Source organism: Crocuta crocuta, unplaced genomic scaffold (assembly GCF_008692635.1).
Source record: "Crocuta crocuta isolate KB4526 unplaced genomic scaffold, BGI_CrCroc_1.0 scaffold70, whole genome shotgun sequence".
Classification (NCBI taxonomy): Eukaryota; Metazoa; Chordata; class Mammalia; order Carnivora; family Hyaenidae; genus Crocuta; species Crocuta crocuta.
In genome coordinates, this window is record NW_027528417.1 from 6,833,714 (window position 1) to 6,858,245 (window position 24,532).

Sequence of the window (24,532 nt, forward strand, 5' to 3'; positions counted from 1 at the left end):
ATTTGCTAGTCATATTACATGTATTAATTTTTTTTCTTTTTTAATGTCAAGGAGGGTCATCTCAATAGTGGAATTATGGGCTTCCTTCCACTTATTCTGTTTAATTAAAAAAGAATCCCTACTGAATGCTTCATTGATTTACCAATGTTGATGTCTTTTGATATACTTCTTCTAGTAAGTATGAAGGCATATAAATTAGGAAAAGGAACTAGATGCACTAGTCTGCAGAGAGGGCTCACTTGAGATGAGCCATCTTGAATTTAAAGTGAGACAAGTTATAAAAAATTAAAATAAAAATAAAATGAGTCCAGTTATTTTGTTGAGTTTTTCTCTAGCCATATCTAGATACTCAAAGCGGGAGGTAGAGAATTAAATGGAACCAGCATTAGGGTCGGCCAGAGAAGGACACTGGAAGAAGAAAGCAAAGGGAGTTACAGGTTTGGTAAGGCAGTAATGGGGGCTGAACAAGAGCCTCGGAGCTGAGTGAAGAGAAAAGTGAAGTCACTGGCCCTCAGGAGGGCAGGACCGTTAGCAGAAAGTGCTAAGAGCAAATTAAGTCTCACTGTAACCAAAGGGCTGCTAGAGATGGGGAGAAGAAGGGGGTTGAAAATCAGGGGTGGTGGCCAGCCCTGGTGGTGGTGTGACAATGGAAATAAGGTCATGGATGCTGCCAGTTGAGGGAGGGAAGATAAGTCCATGAGGAAGGAGGTGGTAGAGAGGCTGAGGTGTTGGAAGGAAGGTCCATAGGGATGTCTGGTTTTCCAAGAACGTGGACAGGCACAGCACAGAGAGACCGACAGTGAGCTCCCTGCTAGGAGATCCTAAGGAATGAGCAGCAATGACCCAGAAATCTGTAGGAACACAGCACGGGGCATAACACAGGCCATCTTCTGAGGGTACGAGATTCAAAGCTGGGAATGCTAGCAGAGGAGCAAAAAGGATGGGCGCTCACAGTCAGGCTCACTGGGTAGAGGAGTGGGGGGCAGAAAATGACCCCTTCCAGAGAGGATAGCGGCACCTCAAGGGCAGGCCAGTGCTCTGCGATATTACTCGGTACTTCAAAGAAGCTGGAAATCAGCTGCTGTAGCAAAGTAGTTTAGTTCATAAAAGGGAGAGGGGGAGACTCATAATAGCATTTGTATTATGAATGAGTACACTGTATCATGTTTTTAAAAATGTAAGAGTGTACTCTCTCTGCCTGATCTGCTGCAACTGGAGTCGATACCTACCAACAAAACAATAGTTACTTAAAACAAAAATCTGCAAAAGACAGGAAGTATGTCTTGTCTTAAGTCATTGTCTCAATACCCAGGATAAGTGAAGATTTATTAATAATGGAGATTATAATTATACTTTTATATTAAAAGCTATCAGAATAACTTTATCATTTCTTGTGTTTGAAAATTAGAATGGTGAGGTCTTTTTTATAGAAAATTATAACCACCACACAATCGTTGCACTTTTATAAACTAACGAGGCCAGAACTTAAGAAAGAAAAAGAAAAAAAAAAACCACAACAAAATCCTCTTCCTCAGCTCATTAATCACGAACATTTTCAAAAGGACACAAGAAACACAGTGAACGTTAGTTTAACATACATCATGAGTTCCCGAGCGTATTTCCTTAAGGTCATTACTTCCTATTTCCCAGCCCAATTCGATGGGGGCCCCAAAGAACGACGGTATTCACTACAGGATTTCCCCACAGCACTTCCCCAGATGCTTTACTGTTCACACTGTCCCTAGATGCTTTTTTTTTTCCCCACTGGAGAGGGAGGCGGGTATGATGACACACTGCTTCTGTTAATAAGAAGGGAAAACAGCAATTATCAGCTTTTGCCTGGACCCTTTGAAAGCTTAATAACGGTTTTAAAGGTGCCCTGCTAAATTGTTTCCAAATACTTGCCTCTATAAAAAGAAGACAACCAAAACTTTATCATTGGGAAAAAAATGTTTACAAAACATTAATTCCTACACGCTTGTGTCCATATATAAGAAGCATCCTGAATTTTTCTACCAAAAAAAATAAAAGATGTCTATGAGTCAAATAGGCAAAACATGCCGCTGCCAAAGTGAAAACTGAAGCCAATGGGAGGCACCATTCCACCGCTCCCTCCAGCCTGTGAGGAGCCACCAGGACCCTCCCAACGAGTGGCCATCACCCCAACCTGAGTGCTGTCTCCATACCCATGGGTGGGAAAGCTGCCTAAGAGAATACCCAAAAAGTTCTAGGCACCAAGTTGCTGCCACTGGATACAACTCCTAAAGAGGAACCACACTTGAATACCTCTAATTAGGGCAAATCAAGCTACTCTACCAGATACATTTTGAAAAACACTAAAAATATTTATCTCCATATAGAACAATAAGGCTTTCAAAATACAGTCCTAAACATGTACACGTGAATGAACTGCTCCCTCAGGCCACCAGGGCAGAAGATAAGATGCACGGGGCTCTGGACAGTTCCACAAAGCCACTCTGCGGACTGCTCTACAGAACACTTAGAGCTGTGCAGTCCCCTTTGCGCCCCACAAAACAAAAACTCTCAACTAAGTTCAGGAAACCATTACGTAAGCAAAAATTAAAGGAATTATTTCCAAGCACAAAACTCAAGAGGTTTCAATATGCTAATCCACACTGTGGATTTCCACAGAGCTGTAGGATGTCAGATAAGTCCCCTTTGCCTGGTGGCATGAGCAGAGCGCTGAGACCTCCCTAATACCTTTGGCATCTTCTGGACAGATTATGAATCGATTCATGGAAGCAACAACCAACTCTCAAGAGCTCATAATAACATGCACAAGAACTCTATAGATAATTAAATTCGGGTCCTTCATTTTAGTAAGTACTTCTTTCCCTTTACTAGTGTTTCATCAAAGCCATCAACACTAAGTATAAGAACAATGAAAACACAGCTAAGGCCAAATAACAAATGTGATGAGAAAAATAATGAAAAGATTCTGGGCCTGGCCATGATTCTAACTGGGGAAACAGCCCAAAGAAAGCCAAATGACCTTTTCCATTTAATTTGCCAAAACTCCCTCTATGTGAGTGAGATTATCAAGGGGGAAAAAAAATTCCAAAGATTTTCCAATATCCTAATTATCTTTCAACCAGGGACCATATTTTCGATTCCCTAAAAGGGCCTGTATTAAGAAAACCCTACAGAATACCACCCAGTGCACAGAGAGTTCGCCCATTCTTGGGAGAAATGAGGAGACCCCTCCTTGGTGTGGCCCCCTCCCTTGTGAGGAGCAGAGCATGACACAGAGCAGATGTGTCCTCCTGAAAACACACACACAACATTCCTGAGCGTCCATGAAGATTTTTAGTTGGACGCATTTGCTGGTTCCTTGAAAACCTAAAGCGTACTCAGCTAACGCAGGCAGAGAAAAGTGCTCTACGTGAGAACAAAAATAAAAGAACAAGCAAGGACAATTATCCTCATCCCAAACACACACTGTGCCAAAAGATCCCAAGATGGCTGGAGCGGCAAAATTACCACTTCCAGGCATCGGTATGTCCATTCAGCGGAATTACAGAACTATGGTCATGCCAAAACGCCACCTATACAGTACTTCTATACAGTACTTAAAAACACATTAACAAGGAAATTTAAAGAAGGTGATAAGTGAAATTCTAATAAGTTGCAAATTCATGAACATACATCCAAAGTTCCGTACTTTACAGAACTGAGGATTCAAGGCACTTAGGATGATAAAGATTTTAAATTGGGGACAAAAGGACCCTACGACATCACCTGGACACACCTTAAAAAATTAGTGACCTCCACTCAACATTTGTACTTCAAAACTTCATATACTTTATGATGAACCTTCTAGAAAACTACAAACTCATTTGTGGAAGACAATCATTTTTTAATTCCAAACCTACAGCAAAATGAAGATGTTTACTTCATGTTAACTAGAAACCTCAATGGCATTTTGAAAATCTCAGTTGTTTGTTATTAATATCAAATAAGACTGGAGATGCCGTGTGACAAATGTCAACTTTCTCTTTGTGTAGCTCCCCATTTTATCAATGATATATACTGTATTCCAGGCTAGGAAAAAAGATAACATCATTCATGAGCCACAACTGAAAAGAAAGACTACTTTTTGTGGGCAAAACCTGAAGTAAAAGATAGGACAATGAATGATTTGTTGTTGGTTTTTTTTCATTGCTACCCATCTCCTCAAAATTAAAGAAAAAGTTAAACTGAGCTTAATTTAGAGAAAGGCCATCCTCCAAAGAGATACTGCACATAACTGGGCAACATAAGTAAATAATGATGATAATATATTCCCAGCATTCCATTCTCTCCAGGTTAAATTTTTTCATGATGTTTAATACCAAAATCTATGAAAGTATTTTCTATGGATGTATTTACCCTACTTGGACAGTATCTGTACAAAATACATTATCAGGAGAGAATGTATTTTTCTCCAAATGTCAAATTTTATTACAGTCAACAGATAAAAATATAAAAAGGTCACTTCCCTGGAGACTAATAAATACCACAAGGGTTTAAAAATTACTTCATTCTGACACCAGATTCCACAAAGAGTAGAGACAGCCACATTTTTATTAGGAACGTAAAAAATTCAGTGTTACTCACAAGAATCGTTCCATAACTGAAAAGGAACTCTTCCGTCACAACTTGAGGTCGAAATACCTGTGTGATGAGAGTTTCCATAGATTAAATTCTGAAAGCCGTGTATAAGAAAAAAAATGAAAAATATTTTGTCTGATTTAATGTTTCTTTATTTTATTTTTGAGAGAGAGAGAGAGAGCACAAGTGGGGGAGGTGCAGACAGAGAGGAGGACCGATGATCAGAAGCATGTTCCCTGCTGGCACCACAGAGCCTGATGTGGGGCTCGAACTCACAAACTGCTAGATCGTGACCTGAGCTGAAGTCGGAGGCTTAACCAGCTCAGCCACCCAGGTGCCCCTGATTTGATGTTTCTAAGTTCCAGTTTACCAAGATGGGAGTCACATTTTTAATATTTTGGTTTTTTCCTAATAAGACAGTACCTGAGAAGTTACGAGGTGAAGTACTATAGGCATCAGGGGTAGACACATCTTCAGCTGTTTCGCTTGGACTGTCGATGGGTGTTTACGACCAGAAACATTGGCCAAGGCGTTAAGAATGTCACCTGCAAAGCACATCCAGGATCATGCATGAAGGTTACAGACCACAGATACTTAGGGACCACTGGTCATTGCCAGAACACTACTGGGGTTATTGCAGTAATTAATCTCTAAATAAAGACGTGAGTAGGGGCTGTGCTATTTTATTCACAAATACTGAGATTATAACAGAAAGCTGTAGCCTCTGGAGATAGAATGGATAAAAGCTTCATCTTTCATCTAGCAATTGTAAGTAAAACTTATGTTATTGGTTTTATATATTATTTTTCTTCCTTTTTTAATCTTTTCTAAATTTTAACCATGAGCACTTCTTACTTCTGTAAACAGGAAAAGGTTATTTAAAAAACTATAACTGAACAGGGGCACCTAGGTGGCTCAGTTGAGTGAGCATCCAACTTCAGCTCAGGTCATGATCTCACCGTTTGTGAGTTTGAGCCTTGTGTCAAGCTCTGTGCTGACAGCTCAGAGCCTGGAGCCCGTGTCAGATTCTGTGTGTGTGTCTCTCTCTCTGCTCCTCCCCTGCTCATGCTCTGTGTCTCTCTCTTTCAAAAAAATAAACATTCAAAAATCTTTTCATTTTAAGTGAGCAGATGATAGTTTGCAATCTTTAATAATAAAATAGGATGGAAGTAAAAAAAAAAAAAAAAAGATCAATTCCTAAAACTTCTCACTGGATGATAAGTCCGATAATAAAAAGAACTTACACTGTGGACATCTGAATCTTACCATCGCACCCTGAGACAGGATGAGTCTGGCACTAAGAAACTCAACTACCAATTGACCAGACTGTCAACTTCGGGTTAAACTTTAAAAGGTTCTAATCCAAAACATATTTGAAATGCTCTAGTTTCAGTCATTAACAACCAAACACATCTCTCAAAGTATTAGTAAGGAGCAAAAAGATATCATTAATCAGCCATGAAGATATTTTCATTATTCTGATTTAATACTTTGAATTTCTGAGTCTAAATATCTTTTGCCGTAACATTTTAAATATTTCTGGTGTATAGCTACATCTGCTGGAAAAGCATGGAATGGGATTTAAGCTAAACGTATACATTCCTTAGATTACTTTCATTTCTCCAAATTATAATGAAATAACAGATTAGCCAGAAAAAACATCTTTTGCAAATCATTATTTTCATTTAAAGTTTTTCAAATCAAAGAAATTTTCAAACTTTGCATTTTAATATCAAAATTCTATAATATTAAATGCTAATCCTTATGCATTTTTAAAATTCTCTTAACAGCAAATAAATGTGTGGCTGTAATCCGAAAGAAAAAAAATCTTTTCTTCAGAATCAGAGAGAGATCTTGAAAAATCTTAACCTAAAAAAAAAAAATTAAGTCCAATTTTAAGCTCTTGCAATGCTTTTCTCATGTTTATTTTCTGTTATTGCCAGTTTACCATAAATGACACCTCAGTGTAACCTTTGGTCTGCTCGTTGCCTCAATCATGTCACTGATGCAAAATAACTGTGAAAATAGGTAAAGCAAATCTTGAGTTCAAATCTTGAAACTACACATTCAAGAAAAGGTGTCAGTGCTCTTTCCTGTGGTAAGTGAGAAGCAAGAATAAAAAAGAGACCAAGTGCAGAAAACCCCAAGTGCAGAAAGGGGAGCGGCCAGGGGCCTGAGGGGAAGACTCCAATTTACCCAGGATCCGCGGCAACTCGTGCACAATGTGACAGATGAGAAGGTCCAGGCACCTGGACAGGTATTCATTGCTGCCTTGTTGTTCCTTGCCTGGAGTGGTCTTTCTGCTGTCTCTCTCGATGTACATCACCAGTCTACATACGGGAGAGTGCAAAAGATTACCTCTCATGATAAAACAGTTGATAGCATCTATCAGAAAACACCACCAAGGCAAATGTTTCTGGGGGGCACGGTCCCCATCATGCTGACATTTAGATTTGTAGCAAGTTGCCAGGCGCAGTCTGTTTTTTGCCTTAGGAAAATCTACACAGTTATGTGGAAAGAAAGAAGGCAACTTTGAATATATCTGCCAGTGTATTACAAAACAATGCCCTGGTTTCATTTAGCTTTGGCCCATGAAGAAAAAACCACATTCTTCAGATGATGGATGAAAGGCAGAAAAAGGCATCTGGGCAGAGGAGAGCTCTTGGAGTTTCAAAGGTTCAAAGGAAAACAAGTTGTCTGTGCTTGTGTTGGTCATTAGTACTAAACTTGCTTGGGACCTCAGGCAAGTCACATGAATTCCAGCTCCTTCAGTAAACTGTGTACATGAACCCAAAGAAAAAGTTTCATTTCAACACTGGGTGATACGGAGAGAGACGCTATATCTAAACATCTGGAGTTCACATGTCCCTTTGTCCCCTCGTTTTATGATATCTGCCTTTTAACAAAACATATGACTTCTGCAACCCACTGGCATTCAGTAAACATCAATCTCTGACCAACTGTGCCCAGCCCAGACCCAGGGAACATACTGGACCATCATTCTAGATATCGAGGGTGTAGGCTCATATTTCATCCTCTTTGCTGGGCCCACTAGGCACCTTCCCAGGTCCATTCCCCTCAACTCCCAAAAGGGCAGTGAGTTCATGGATTTCATCATGTGAAAACCTCTTTACATCTCCCAATGCCCTCATCTCTCTTCCCAGCTCACTGTCCCTACTAATCTCACCCAACTTCTACTTCCCAGAGAGAACTTCCACCAACTCCTACTGTCAACTGGGAAGAGGTGGTTTTGTACATAACACTTATAAGTATACCAATATCTTAACGCTTAGCATTTATGGGGCTCTCTTCGTAGATTTAGTCATGCTTTTTGCCTTTCTGCTATTATTTAGAGCTCTAGTAGTGAACACACGCAGACGACACCAAATCAAAAGTTTGTTTCCATCAGCCATTTAGGATCCTCCTTTCGAGTCACTGATCACAGTGCAGGCCACACTCTAACAAATACATGGCATTAGTCAAAATGCAGGAAAAATAGTGGTTAAGTTGGCAAAAATGTATCAATACTACTTAAAGAATTCAGAGCACGTAACTTCTTGATGATGAGTAAACCACAGAAATGAGAGGATAAGTGGAAGCTAAGAGCTTCATGACATGTGATACAATGACTGGGGGCAGCCTGTCAGCCAGCCAGGAGCTCCCAGGGATGGATGGCATCACACGCTATTGTTGCGGCTGGGAGCTTCCAAGACCAGAGCAGCAACTCCAAGGACCTCTTGATTAGCCGGCACTGTTCCCTCAGCCCAATCTAAGGAGAAGAACCTGAAAATACTAGAGACGTGGAAACGCATCTTCCTTTTCTGCATCCCAAGATGGGTTGCCTGACTTCTCCCTGCCCAGCCTCGCCATCTGCTGAACAGCTTTTCCATAATGAAAGATTACAGCATCTCTTCCAAGATGAGTACTTCAAACACACCCTCTAACCATTATCTGCTCTTGACCCTCCTTGCATGTTCTTCCACTGTGATGGTTCCTCAACTTTGGGGAAACTTCTCTTAATTGAATCCATGACAATTTCTGCCAATCCATCAGCCTTTTCTTTTCTTCACCTATCTCCTGCTTCATTATCTCCCACCATCTATCATTTCATTACACTCCTGCCCCTTTTCTTCTCTTTGCACCCATCTAGCCAAATGGACTCTGTGTGAATCCAATGATTTGCTTTCTGGATGCCTGCAGAGAAGGCTGCTGAAGCTGAACTCCGCCATAAATGCGTGACACCAATAATGAGCGGCCCAGAGCAGTACCTGCAATCTGACTATATCTCATTAGTCCATGTATTACCAGTCTGTTTTCAAATTTTTCTTCTCTTCAAACCTCCAAGTGCCCACCCTCTCATAAGAGCAAACAGAAAGTATCATGAAGGAACTCTTGTTCCAAATTCTCAACACGCGTGCCTACTGTGCGTCCCAGCCTCGCTGCTTTTCCTCCTGTCACAGCTATGGACCCACGTCTCCTTCCCTTCCACCTTCTCACAACCTTAAAACTGCCAATTATTCATTTTCCCTTTTATATATCACCCTCTCCCATTTAACAAAAATACTTTTCATGTTCTTCTAACAACTTCTTCATTGTCTCTCTCCTTCCCGTCATCAAACCTAGATGGCAAGGTACTTGGGTGGCTCAGTCAGTTAGGTATCCAACCCCTGATTTCACCTTGGGCTCTGTGCTGGGCTTAAGAGTTTCTCTTTCTCTCCTTCTGCCCTCTCTCACTCACACGTGTGCTCTCTCTCTCAAAAAAAAGGGGGGGGAGGGGAGAGTCTTGAAAGAGATATCTATACCTAGCACCTCCAAAGTTCCTCCTACTTGTTCCTCAACCCACCCTAGTCTGACTCACACCTATCACCTGCTTGAAGGTCACTGACAACATCTGTGACATCAAATCCAGCAGGTGCCTGTCAGCAACGTTTCATACTGTCGCCACTCCTGCTCTTCTATACATCATGACACCACACATTTCTAGTTTTCTTCTTCAGCTTCTTTAGTTGGCCCTTCTCTGTGTAGTTTATCCTTTTTTTTTTTTTTTTTTTTAAATTTCTGAGAGAGAGAGACACAGCGTGAGCAGGGGAGGGTCAGAGAGAGAGGGAGATACAGAATATGAAGCAGGCTCCAGGCTCTGAGCTAGCTATCGTGACTGTGAGATCACGACCTGAAGTCGGTTGCTTCGGAGGGGTGGGGGGACCTGAGCCCCCAGGCGCCCCAGTGTCATTTATCCTAAATGCTCAAGTTTATCAAGACTCAGTTCTAGGTCCACTGCTCTTTTCTTACTACCATTTGACCCACACCATCTCACCTCCACCAATGATTTGATTTACCACTATATACACAAAGGTTTTCTAATTACGTATCTGCAGCCCAAACCTGGTCGCTAAGCTATAGATCTACATATTCCACTCTGACTCAACATCTACTTTTGTCTGTCTCAAAGGCATTTCAAAATCTACATATCCCAGCTAAATATAATTATCATCCCAACAAATCTGGTTGTCTTTCAGAGAAAAATATCCCATTATATGCCATCACTCCCACCCTATTAAACAAATCAGAAACCTTTGAATCATCCTTATCACCTCCCTTCCTCTTCTCACACCAAGTCAATCATTAAATGCTCCCCAAACCGTTACACTTTTCCACTCCCAATCAAGTGCAAGCTTCCATACTCCCTTCTCAACTAAGACAGACTCCTAGCTAGTCTATGTCCTACCCTGTCATTCTAACTCTACATATCCCATATGTATGTGGATCTTGTCCATCAAGTTGTCCCTGTGCTTAAAAACTTTCAATGGAATCCCAATATCCTTAACATGTGAGTTCTTAAAACTCCCTATCATGACCATCAAGGCTTCCAGAGTCTGGTTCCCATCTACACCTCCAATTGGCTTGATTTCTTCCCCTCCAGTTAAACTTACCTCTTTTAGTCTCTCTCCCCTTCCCCAGCAACAAGGTATTGCCTCTCTAACTACATGGCTCTTCTCTTCATTCCTTGCCAGTCAACTCCTACATATATTTCATCATTCACTGCAATGATCACCTACTTAAATTCAATCTGTCAATGATACAGTCTCATACCAGAGAATACATTAAAGCCCTTACCCAAGTACAATTTTATAATATTTTTATTATCTTTTTAAAATATAATTTATTATCAAATTGGCCAACATACAGTGTATACAGTGTGTTCTTGGTTTGGGGGGTAGATTCCCATGATACATCGCTTATATATAACATCCAGTGCTCATCCCAACAAGTGCTCTCCTCAATGCCCATCACCCTTTTCCCCTCTTCCCCATGCCCCCAGCCACTCTCAGTTTGTTCTCTATATTTAAGAGTCTCTTATGGTTTGCCTCCCTTCCTCTCTGTAACTATTTTTCCCCTTCCCTTCCTTTCCCCTTCCCTTCTGTTAAGTTTCTCAAGTAAAACATCCCATGAGTGAAAACATATGATATCTGTTTTTCTCTGACTGCTTTACTTCACTTAGTGTAATACCCTCCAGTTCCATCCACGTTGCTGTAAATGGCAGGATTTCATTCTTTCTCACTGCCAAGTAGAATTCCATTGTATATATAACCCACATTTTTTTTTTTATCCATTCATCAGTCAATGGACATTTAGGCTCTTTCCATAACTTGGCTATTGTTGAAAGGGCTGCTATAAACATCAGGGTGTATGTGCCCCTATGAATCAGCACCCTGTATCCTTTGGATAAATTCCTAGTAGTGCTACTGCTGGGTCGTAGGGTAGTTCTAATTTTTTGAGGAACCTCCGTACTGTTTTCCAGACCAGCTGCACCAGTTTGCATCCCCCTCAACAGTGCAAGAGGGTTCCCGTTTCTGCACATCCTCGTCGGCATCTGTTGTTTCCTGAGTTGTTCATTTTAGTCACTCTGACTACTGTTAGGTGGTTTCTCAGTGTGGTTTTGATTTGTATTCTCCTAATGATGAGTGATGTTGAGCATCTTTTCATGTGTCTGTTGGCCATCTGGATGTTTTCTTTGGAAAAGTGTCTATTCGTGTCTTCTGATTATCTGATAATATTTGTCATCCAGGAAATTTAAAAGTACCTTACAGCAAGAACAGTATCTGATTTTGCTCACCACATCTTTCTACTGAGCACAGTTCCCGACATGAAATAAGTGTTGAATAAATATTAGCTCACTAGACGTATATTGCTTTGAAACTGCTGTGAAAGCCGCTGCATTGGTCTCCTGAGGTACAGGTCCAAGAGCTGCTGAGGTGCACCCATAGCAGTGGAACCACAAATGTTCCACTATCGCATCACTGCCCAACTGCATCCCAATGCACTCCCAGCAACTAGGTATAAGTTCCAAGTAACAAGCTCATCATCGATATCTACTAGTGGCAGATTTCATCTTTACTCCTCTGTATGTTGTGGTCTTTGTTTGAATTTTCCTCACTGTTAATATGGTAAGCATATTTTTGTATTTCTTTGTTCATATTTCCTCTTTTGTGAAATATCTGTTCAGGTCTTTTGTTTTCAGTATTTGATCTTTTGTTAGTGACTTGTAGGCATTACTTATATGGTCTAGAGCTTTCCTTTTACCCTTCCTTTTGTCTTTCACATTAAAGTCCTCAATTCATTGGAAATTGACTTATCACATGGACTGGGAAGGAATCCAAATCCATTATTCTTAATGGGTAAGAATAACCACTCGCCTGGACTAAAAAGGTATTTCTAAAACTAAGTGTGACAGAGAAAGGGTAAAATAACAAATACATGGTGAAATCTGAATAAAAAGCAGTTGATCCCTAGATTACCTCCTCTTCCCAGTGAATCTAGGTGACTGCCACTCAACTTGTACCCAGGCAGACGTTGAAGTCTGGAGATTTATTTTCTAGAGAAAATCAAACAGAAAGTTTCTAGACTGGGAGACAGAAACCACTATCAAAGGGCAAACAGGGGGAGTCTAAGGGAATTCCCACAGGGGCTGGAAGCAGCAGGCCCCCAGGATTCTGGCAGCCAGGTTCCTGCCCTCCAGCTGACGACTAGAATGCCCTTTAGCAAAACTGGCCCAAGACAAACATACTAGATATACTAATGCTAAAGTTCACATAAAAAATGCATATACAGATAATCTTAGGATGAAACTCAAAGGCAACAAGATTCATCCATGCACTGAGAAATTCTAGAACAGGTTGTCATTCCTTCAACTCTTAATCATGACCAGACCAAACCTTACCACTTATCCACAGGCATGGTTTTGCATGACTTCATATTTGGTGATATTCATCCAAGCTCTTTTTCATTGCTGTATAATGTCCTGGTGTGTAGGTATACCACAATGTAGTCATTACTGATGGATGCTGAGGCTGTTTCCACTTACAAACAGTGCTAAGCATACCTTATGCTTGGTACACATAAACATTTCTGTTGGGCATATACTTGCAAGTGAAATTACTGAATCACAAAGCATTCTTAGATTCAGTTTAGTAGACACTGTTGATATCAGTTTTCCAAAGTGATTAAGACAATTTACATTCCAACATGCAGATATAAAAAATATAGTTTCTCTACATTTTTGCCAAAATCTGCATTATCAGGCTTTATAACTATAGCCATTCTGGTGGGTACCCATTGGTATCTCATCACAGTCAAATGGAATGCTCCTGATGATTAATAAGGCTATGTATTTTTTGGTGTGTTAAATGGCCACTTGGAGAGAACTTTGTGAAATGCATGTTCAAGTCTTGTGCTCATTTTTCTACTGAGTTATCAGCTTTCAGTTCTTTAGGTAGTCTACTTAAAAGCCCACTGTTGATTATATGTATAACAAATACCTTCCTGTATTATCTTGTTTTTCTCTTAATGATGCTTTTTGATAAACAGAAGTTCCTAATTTTAAGGTGATCCAATCTATCAATATTGTCCTTTATAATAGTGCTTTTGTGTCCTATTTAAAAAATCTTGGTCTACTCCAAGGTCATGAAGATATTTTTATTTGTTACCTACTAGAAGCTTTATTGTTCAAATAACATTTTTATACTTAAACATGCAATCTAACTGGATTGACTTTTTGTGCAGTATTACTTAATACAGGTTCTCTATACTGATATCCAAAATGATCCAGCACCTTCTATTGTAAAAACCATTTCCCACTTGTCCTCCCCAACTCTCCATGTTTTCCATCCTCATATGTCTCTATTCTGATCCCACCTCACTTCAGAAGATTAATTCTCTATTCAGTTGTGTCTAATCTGCTCTTAACCCAATCCACTGAGCTTCCACTTTCAGTTATTGTATGTTTCGGTCGTGGAATCTCCATTTGGCTTGTTTTTATAGATCTAGCCCTCTATGGAAATTTTCCCTCTTTCAAAGTCCTTGAACATACTGATCTAATTATTTTAAGGTCAACATCTGAGAGGTCCATTTTCTGTATCCTCTGTGGATATTGTTATCTTGTTTTTTATTTTTATTTTTGTCATATCATCTTATCTCCTCACAGTCCTGATTACTTTCTATTCAGTGTTAGGCTCTATACAGGAAAACTAGAAGAATTTTTTGAGGCCTAGGGTTAGACTTCTCCAGACAGGATTTACATTTGCTTCTGGAAGGCAGTTGGGGTAGCAATCAGCCTGGATCACCTGAATCCAAGCAGAGACTGAGATGATTCAAAAGTGGGCTTCTTTCCTGTTCCAGGAAATCCTTTATATAAGTAACAGGTATTACAGAAACAGAGAACAGAGAAAATAGAAATGTTTGTCTATTGGAAATCAGGAGACCCAAAAGAAATTCTGCCAAAATTCACAAAGTATAAACAGAGCAAATTAACACTGTCTATAAGGAGTTAACTTTTCCTTAGATTTAAATCATGCTACAAAATTTAATAATATGCTAATTACCATAGCCTGAAATATTTGCTGGGCAAAAACTACTCAAATAGTCTCCACACACAAGCACAGACTTATAACACATAAGAAAATGTCCATTATCTCTGCAGGGAGAAATAAAAGGCTGATGGGACCTATAACAATATCAGACTAACTCTAGAACGATGCTCCATTTCTTTGCACTCTCCCCAGAGCCTTTCCATCACAGGATGTGTTTACATAGGCCATACCAGGATAGACCTGACTTTACTGACAAGGGAACATTAGCTCCTAAAAGAATTCTCATTCTATGAAGAAAATAAAATGTAGAAACATTTGAGTGTAGTGTCCATAAACACTTTACATTTGCTCTACAGCAAAACTGCAAATGATCTTTCTTAGCCTTCTACAAAGAAAACAAGTTAAAAAGATCAACAGTCTGGGGGCACCTGTGTGGCTCAGTCGGTTAAGCGTCCGACTTCGGCTCAGGTCATGATCTCACGGTGTGTGGGTTCGAGCCCCGCATCGGGCTCTGTGCTGATAGCCAGCTCAGAGCCTGGAGCCTGCTTCAGATTCTGTGTCTCTCTCTCTCTCTCTCTCTCTGACCCTCCCCTGTTCATGCTGTCTCTCTCTCTCTCTCAGAAATAAATAAAACATTTAAAAATTTTTAAAAAAAAGATCAACAATCTGAACCGTACTCCAAGTAAACCACAAATAAATGAGATCCACTCCTCTTCTCCTCCCCCATTACCTTTAATACAATTATTCCTCTTAATATAATCTTTAAAATTTTTTTAATGTTTATTTTTTGAGAGAGAGAGAAAGAGAGAGCGCACAAGAGGGGCCGGGGCAGAGAGAGGGGAAAACACAGGACCCGAAGCAGGCTCCAGGCTCTGAGATGTCAGCACAAAGCCTGACATGGGACTCAAACTCACAAACTATAATTATGGCCTGACCTGAAGTCGAACACTTAACCAACTGAGGCACTCAGGCACCCCTAATAGAATTATTTCTGCCCAGGATATGCCTGTTTCCCAATCTACTGCCTGCCACACCCCTCCCCCCCAATTTACCTCTGTGATTCATTCCCACTAATCTGACCACAATTTACTCCCATCTCCATAGGAATCCTGGTGCTCATTCCACACACATCCACCATCATGCTTCCCTCATCTGCCTTCTGCCGGGCCTCCTGCCACTGCCAAGCTTCTGTGGCCAAGCCTGTCATGTCCTAAACTTGTTCATGTCTCCTGTACTGACATCAGTGTAATGCCTTTACTACAATGAACTCGATGGGTACAAGGGTGATGATATTCATTTATCCATTCAGTACTTACAGTGTCTATTACGTACTAGCATTTTTCTAGTTGATGGGGATATGCCTCGTGGAATGTACATTTAAGTGGGAAAAGGACAGACAATTAACAAATAAGTAACTACAAAATAATTTAGCTGGTAATAAAATCCTATACGGAAAGTTAAGGAAAAGTAAGACAGTCACTTGTCAGAGAAGGCATTTCTTATAGGATGACATTGAAGCAGAGAGCAGAAGGAGTGAAGAAACAAGCAAAGTGGAAGGCAGGGCAAAATGTTTCAGGCCGTTGGGAAGGCACATGCAAACACCCAAAAGGCAAGCACATGCTTGCTGCATTCTCGTGCGGCTGGGGCACAGTGAAAGAAAAGACCAGGGAAAGAGGCTCCAAACCTCGTAAGACATTATAGGCCTTGGTAAGAATCTTGAATTTCACTCTCAATGAGAAGGAATGGCATGATCTGATTTGTGGGGCTAAAAGCAGCACTGTGGACACTGTGAGGAGGAGAGATTATACAAACATAAGAAGAAATCCCAGTTAAGAGGCAACTATAATAGTTCAGGTGAGAAACAGTGGTGGCTTTGGCTTGGGATGATAAATGCATAAATGGTGTCAATTGATGAAATTCTAGATTTCTTATGTAAGGTACAAATAATTAGACTTGCTATTGATGAGATGTGAAATGTGAAAGAGAAAAGCCAATTACATTAAAGTTGTTTAATGTAATTAAACAACTGGAAGAACAGAGCTGCCATTTGTTGAGAGAGGTACAGACCAATAGAATAGCAAGTCTGGTGTAGAAAGTCCTTTTTTAGACAACTTAGTGTAGATATCATTTTGGCAGCTGACAGGTGAGTCTGAGTTCAGAGGTAAGGTCGAGGCTGACGACACTGATCTGACAGTGATCATGCACAGATGGTACATAAGGCCATTAAACTGAGATTGCCTCAGGAGGGAATGTCCAAAGAGTGAGCCACTGGACTACCACAGAGTCTGGATCATAACAAAGGAAACTGATCAAGAATTGACTAGTGAAGGATGAAGAAAACCAAAAAACATATTCTGGATGCCAAGTAGGAAGTACTTCAAGAAAGAAGACAGTGGCGGTGCCTTGGTGGCTCATACAGTTAAGTGGCTGACTTCAGCTCAGATCATGATCTCATAATTCATGGGTTCAAGCCCCACACTGGGCTCTGTGCTGACAGCTCAGAGCCAAGAGTGTGCTTCCACTTCTGTGTCTCCCTCTCTCTCTCTCTGTCCCCCCTCTGCTTGTGTGCTCTCTCTCTCTCTCTCTCAAAAATAAACAAGCATGGATGGATGGACAAATGGATGGGAGGGAGGGATGGAGGGAGGGAGGAAGAAGACAATGGACTTCTGGTTGCCAGTAAAGGCAAGTTAGGTTATTCAGACAAACTTTCCTACTATAAGCAAAGCAAAAAAGAAACAGGTTGAATAAAATATATATTGATTTAATAATCACACCAAATTACATAAAGTACAAATAAGCACAGGAAAAATGCATAAGCAATTGTCTACTGTTATACAAGAACAGGGTGGTTCCTAGAGAACTGTCAGTGACAACATCATTCTTCAGAGCAAAAAGAGCTGTCGCTAAAACAATTTAAATGGAAGAGAAGATGATACTCTCTGGAATACTGTGTCAGACGATGTGGAAGAAACTCAAGGAACTGATGTCAAACATGCTGTGGTGACACTTCCATAAAGCAGTTTAAGATGCATGTGGAGTGTTGAAATAAATCTATTTTACGAAATGTCAAGAATGAGAAAAATTTCTAAACCAGTACATTATTTTATATATGTAATTATAAGTACATATGTGTAACCACATATTTAAGTACAAGTTAAATATTTAGAGTTACAGGTAGATATTTGTCTACTTCATCAAATTCATATACATACATACGTGTGTGTGTGTGTTTGTGTGTGTGTGTACAAATACACATACATATATATATATTCACCATGGTCTCAACAAGCCTTTTTGAACCTACCATTGAAAACTTGGGCTTTTGTGTTATAATCAAAATTGCCTTGAATTTGCCTAACCCCAAGACGTTTTCATTGGATTATTCTAGCTTTTGTATGAGAAATTAATTGTGGAGGGTGGGGGGTGGGATGAAAGAGTAGGGGCAGACAAACCAGTTAGCAGGCGAGCATCATAGGCAAGGAGAGGTGCTACCGACTGGCACTAGGGTAGGGGTGGCTTTGATAGAAAGGAGGAGATAAATGGGCAGGTAAGCATCTTTTGGAGGAAGACTCAATATGACTTGCTGATGAAATGGGATTGAGTGATGAGAACAACAAAATGGGTTACTAAGAGGTCTGGGGCCTAACGACTAGATGAAGAATACTACTGAACACTTTGGGCGTTATTGAGACGGAGTCTGGAAGTTGAGATGGAGTCAGAAAGCAGACCTGGTTGGTCTATGTTAACCTGAAGATTCCTCCTGGGCCTGCCACTGAACGTGTGGAGATCACAGAAGCCTGGAGTGGGAAGAAGTCATATAGGTACGTATCAGCCAACCGACGGTTTTGAAGCCACTGGATTAGATGAAATCACCTCAGAACAATGGTAATCAGGAAACAGGGAAGGCCCAGCATGAAGCAGAAGAGAACCAGCTAAGGGACTGAGGTGGAAAGAAAGCAAGGACCGTATGTTAAGTTCTACCATGAGCCCTATACGTACAAAGGTAAATTCTGGGTCCAGCTGGCAGTGGGAACCCAAGCATTTTACTTCCTATTTTTGCATCTTCCCACAGCAAATCCACGTTAGTCCTAAAATTAGGAACTGTACCATTCACAGCCAGAACCTTCAAAGAATTTCCTGAAGATGGTGGTGTACATATAAACACGCTGAGGGAAGGCCCAAGTACATAGGACGGAACACCCTGTCCGGGAAGTAGAGAGAACACACTAAGCTCTAAATGGGAGGGAAATAAGACAGGTTTATAGACTTAGGCACTGAACAGGAGAGGTGAGCTTCTCAACCCTATGAACTCTTAAAGGAGAGGGAACTCTTAAAGGAGATGAAACACAAGAGAATTGCAGGAAGGAATTTTTTTTTTTTTTTAAATTTCTGAGAGAGAAACAGCATGAGCAGGGAAGGGTCAGAGAGAGAGAGGGAGACACAGAATCCAAAACAGGCTCCAGGCTCCGAGCTTGCCGTCAGCCAGAGCCCGACACAGGGCTCAAACCCACAAACCGCGAGATCATGACCTGAGCCGAAGTCGGATGCTTTAACCGACTGAGCCACCCAGGCGCCCCAGGAAGGAAATTTTTTAAAAGAAAGGAATGACTTGATGAAAATATTACAGAATATTAATCTGGTAGTGGCATGGAAGATGAGGAAGGGAGTAAGCCAGAGAGGCAATTACAAGTTACACATGTGCAGGTAAGAGAAGAAACAGAAAGGAACTCGAGGAAAGAAGAACAGCTATCTGGAAATGCTGTAAAGAGGAGACACAATTTCCCTAGTCTATTGCCAAGAGAATGGCACACACGCACTCACCATGGGAAGGCAATTTCATTGCCTTTAAACATAGAGAAGCCACACTCTTTGCTTTAACTTATTCTGTGCCCTTCCCTGAAGATGCCCTCACTGCTGTCCCCCATGCCACCCCCCCCCCCCAAGGACAGCTTCATTCCCTTAACATGCTGCTGAGCTCACTGTACCAATACATGGACTATTCCAGCTGTCTGTTTCTGCTGATCTTCCCACACTACTGCAGTATGATGCCAGTGGAGATATCTATCCCATTTGGATTCATCCTAGATGTCTCAACTGCTTCCTTCTTGTGGCCATATGCTATTTCTAGACAACCAAAACACCACACTTTTCTTGCTTCACTACATGCAAATCCCATTTTTAAAAAAGATTTTAACATCTATTTATTATTGAGAAACAGAGAGAGACAGAGCATGAAGAGAGGAGGGGCAGAGAGAAGGGGAGACACAGAATCCAACGTGGACTCCAGGCTCTGAGTTGTAAGCACGGAGCCCAACGCCGGGCTCGAACTCACAAACTGTGAGATCATGACCTGAGCTGAAGTCAGACGCCTAACTGACTGAGCTACCCAGGCACCCCATGAAGCCCATTTTTATCTACTTACTGTACATTCTTTAACTTACAACTGTTTTTTCTCCATACAACAGAAATTGGTACTTTAAATAGTAGATGCACTATTCTTCTCTTCCACCTTGTCAGAATCCTCAGAAAATTCATCATCCAATTTAAAATTTCTGTAATTAAAGTTATTGTCTCTCAGCTTAGGGTAGTGAAGTGATAAATGGAGTTTTGGCCCAAATTCAAATTGCATTCACTAAGCATATCTACAAACCTACTCAGTGGTTGTCTCTTCAGTTCCTGAATTTGTAACTGGAATAGACATACTTAGCAACTGGGAGAATTCATTAACTGGCTATCTTGTCTTTACAGTGAGAGCTACTATGATCAGAAGGGATAAATGGCAGTATCTGGCATGTCCCCTAACAAGACAGTAACCCATACCAACAGAAAACCAAATCGCAGAAATCATACCAGTAACAAAAGATGGAAAGGTTGCAGGGGTGATAAAATCTACGATGGCCCCATTTAAACTATCCACTTGACCTGTGCAAAATCTTAGAAAATGATAGATCTTGGGGCACCTGGGTGGCTCACTCAGCTAAGCGACTCAGGTCATGATCTCAGCATTTGTGAGACCGAGCCCCATGTGGGGTTCTGCACTGTCAGCTATGTCTGCTTGGGATTCTCTCGTTCCCTCTCTCTCTGCCCTTCCCCCACTCACACACAACTGCTCTCTCAAAATAAATAAAACAGTTTTTTAAAAAGGGAAAGAAAATGATAGATCTTGAATGAGTGTAAGTTATCCAAAATACGAGCAGGCTGTGACTCTAACTGCAGCTGTAATTTAAGATTTAGTATCCCTGCTGGAGCGAATCAACACAGCCCTGCCAATCAGAGTTGCTGTTGACCTGACAAAGGCTTTTTCACTCTGTATCATTCTGGAAGAACCACCAGAATGTGTTTACTTTTACTCATTAGGGGACATAGTAAAGGTTCACAACCTTGCCTATGACTTATGCCACCAATCCTCCTCACGGCCATAAAACAGTGTGCAAAAAGCTAGATCACCACCCAGGACCACATTTGCAAGCTACCTTGTTGACATTAAGCTGACTGGAACTGAGGAACAGTTAGCAGCAAGTACTTCAGGTGACTTAGTAAGACCTGTGAGAAATGGATAAATCCCATGAAAATCCATGGCCTCACTAGCCCTCAGCACAAGTTCCTGAGACTGATCTACAGCACACTGGGACAATCCTCCAGGTCAAAAACAAGTTATTAGATCTTCTACTGACTATGACAAATAAGTGGGCTTTTGTAAACTTAGGAAACACTATATACCACCTATGAATGTGTTCCTTTTGACTCATTTTCTGAGGAACCCATTTAAAGACTTGCGAGTTTTGAATGGAGTTGGAGTGAAGAGGGGCTCTGCTGCCAGTTCCATCCACAGCATGAGCTCCTCTGTCACTCGGGCCATAGGACCCAGCAGAGCTAGCGATACTCTGCGTGTCTGTGGCAAACAAGAGCGAGAGAGGGAGCCCCAGGGAAGCACCAATAAGTGAATCACAACACAGATCTGTGGGGTTACCATGGTCTGAAGGCTGGTGTTCACCCCAAAATTCACATGGTGGAATCCTAACAGGCAATGTGATGGTGTTAGAAAGTCATCAGGTCGCCTGCAGGACGGCTCTGCCCTCACAAGTGGAATTAGTGCCCTTATAAAAGAGATCTCACAGAGCTCCCTACTTCCTTCTCCACACGAAGATAAAAGGAAAAGTCTGCGACTGTAAGAGGGCCTTCACCCACCCCTGCTGGCACCCCGATGTCAGACGTCCAGCCTCTGCAACTGTGTTTCTATAATTTGTTAGCTACCCGATCTTTGGTATCTTGCTATAAAAGCTCAAACAGACCAAGAAAGGGGTTTTAGAGCAAAGCCACATCTCATCTGCAGATTACTGTTCTTTTGAGAAAAAGCTCTTTTTAGAATGAACGCATGACTACGGACATCAAATTATCACATCATCTGAGTTACCTTTCCCTGAGTCACTAACCTGATACACCAAGCCACTAGGTTGAGCACGCAGAGCAGTAACCCACCAAGCAGACTGATCAACATAAGAGACTGAGCTGGGACAGGCCCAGAACGTACTGGTAAGTTGTATACGTGGGTGACTAAGATTCCTTTGATACTCACTCTTCTGCATTGCCTCCCCTCTCTTGATCCTGACTAAGATTTATGACCCAGCGACTGAAGAGGAAAAGCACTGAGCCCAGTTACTGAATGATTCAGTACAACACACTGGTACCAAGTCGAAGGACACTGCTGCAGTTTACAAACCAAATCCCAAGAGTCCTCAAAAAAGAAATCAAGTACATTTTGTTATAGTCTATGTTTAAACTGAGATGTAGCCAGAAGTGCAGATGCATGCTGATTCACAGGCACTGGCTAACTGCTTAGGAGGGACACAGAAAGAACAAGATATGAAGACTGATGACAAGAAATTCTGGGAAAGGGTTATGTGGGTAAACATCTCTGAAAAGGCACAAAGCCTGAAGGCATTTCGATACCATGTGAATGACCTTTAGTGGGCATCCATGTCAGAGTAGGCTCTCAATAAGTGGGTTAGACAAGATGACATGTTCTACAAATGTCAGTCACCACTCTCTCCAGCCACCCCTGGACTTGCACCATGGGTCCACATGCAAAGTGGCCACGGTGGAGCCTATGCATGGGCTCAGCAAAAAGAATGGTTCTCATCAACCATGACCTGTATATTTATTACCACTTCAGCCAACGGGAGAATTCCATGCTGTGCCCCCAGTATGGCCCCATTTCCTGGAGAGACCAGCCAGTCATCTAGCAACAAGTCAGTTTATGGAAGAGGCTGTAAACTCTGCTCGGTGAAATAGCTACATATCCTGGATACAGATTTGCTTTCCGTGCCCGTACGCGCCTGCCAGTGCCACTAAGCACGGCTTTAAGAACTGCCTTACTTATCATCATGGTATTCAACAGAATACTGTATCTGACCCAGGAACTTATTAATAGCAAAAAAGTGTGAGAATGTTCTCGTGCCCATGAAATTCACTCATCTCAGCAAGCACCCCTTTACTCGGGAGCACCTGGCTTGATTGAAAGGAGGAATGACCTACTGACAACTCAGGCATGGGCCACCTGGGAAGCAGCACAATGAAAACATGCGTTCTCTCTTACAGCACTCAGAGGATTTTTTACTTCCAATCTCCATGACCCCAAGGCTCTGCTAGGTTGGTTCCAAGGAAGGAAAGCTCCCCCCGGAGGACACAACAACAATTCCATTTGGGGGAATCAAGAGGGCTACTCCACTGGTTAAGAGTGAGTGGGCATGACTACATGTGGACAGGGACAACTAGAATCAGGGGATTCTGTAAAGAGCCTCCGAGTACTTCCGTAATAGCCGAAGTTAATGAAAACCAAGAAAAGGTAGGTTCACTGAGGATTCATCTTTCAGGTGCTTGACATGCTCAGAAAAGTACAAACCTGTGATTCAAGTTTTTTTTATAACAGTGAAACTACTGATTCAGAGAGATTCCTGATACACATTTTTAAATGCCCTTAAAAAGGTAGCTTCACCAATTGGTTAAAAGGTGTCCTTTGATCTGTACCTTCAGTCTACAATAGTGGTAGGGGTTTTTTTCCTTAACATGACATTATGATGGGTAGAAATAGTATCATTTTAATTTGTATTTCTTTGATTATGTGAGGCCAAATATCTGTTCATATCTTTATGAATCTCTTTACAGTATATGGGTTAAAACTCTTTGTTACATATGATGCTGTAAAAATTTACAGGATTGGTGGCATGAAATTTTATTTATAATCTTGGGGAATATAAAAGTTTCTACCCTATATATAGCCAAGCCACCAGTATTTCCTTTTATGGTTTCTTTCATTGCTTTTCTACTCAGAAAAGCTTTTGCTGCCCATGTTTAAACATATTTTCTTCCAGCTGTTTACAGTTTCTTTTTAGTCTATAATTCTTTAATCCATCTGGAATTGACTTTTGCATGGTATGAGCTGAGAAAATTTTTTCCCACACAGTTAACCAATTACACAGAATAAATGTTTCTTTTAAAAAAATCCTTCATGATCAAAGTAAACTTTTTCTTTATTTTGCTGATTAACATATTAACAGCAATGCTATAGGGAAAGGGGAAAAAAAAAAACCCTTGAGGAAAATGTGATCTATCATTTCAGGCTCACAGAGCAAACCTATACAATTGAGCTTACAAGACTATTCATCCTCTGAAAGGGTTATCATTTACTGGAGATGCATAAGACCTTATTTTATCACCTGTCATATTCAACAGGAATATGAAACCATTTGGAGAAATAGGTGGACATTTTGGGGCTATCATATAATTTTTATCTGATCCTGACAGCTCACTTTCACTGCCTGTCATGCTAGATAGATTTGAAAGGTGACATCATAGAAAATGTGCTGATATTGAATCCATAAAAGGCCAATGGTGATGATAGTAAGCAGGAAAAAGTATCTACATAATGTAGCCAAAGTTATCATGGGTTCCTGATGTGAGGTTCCAAGTTCTTGGGCAGATGGACAGCATCAAGGGCAGCTCAGAATTCCAGCTGCTAGTGGAGTTCCAAGGGACAAGTAAGGAAGAAGAAACAA

The 24,532-nt window shown here is 41.1% G+C and overlaps 1 protein-coding gene across 1 annotated transcript in view; it reads right to left on the bottom strand.

Annotated features, from left to right (window-relative positions):
* The window catches only part of ULK4 (unc-51 like kinase 4), a 540,134-nt gene that overhangs the window by 359,691 nt on the left and 155,911 nt on the right, over positions 1 to 24,532 (bottom strand). Inside the window, exons 22-24 of the mRNA XM_077754339.1 lie at positions 6,808 to 6,941; positions 5,035 to 5,156; positions 4,618 to 4,674 (exon numbers count right to left, since the gene is read on the bottom strand). Of these exons, the coding sequence (XP_077610465.1) occupies positions 4,618 to 4,674; positions 5,035 to 5,156; positions 6,808 to 6,941 (313 nt within the window). The remainder of the gene's footprint in view (positions 1 to 4,617; positions 4,675 to 5,034; positions 5,157 to 6,807; positions 6,942 to 24,532) is intronic.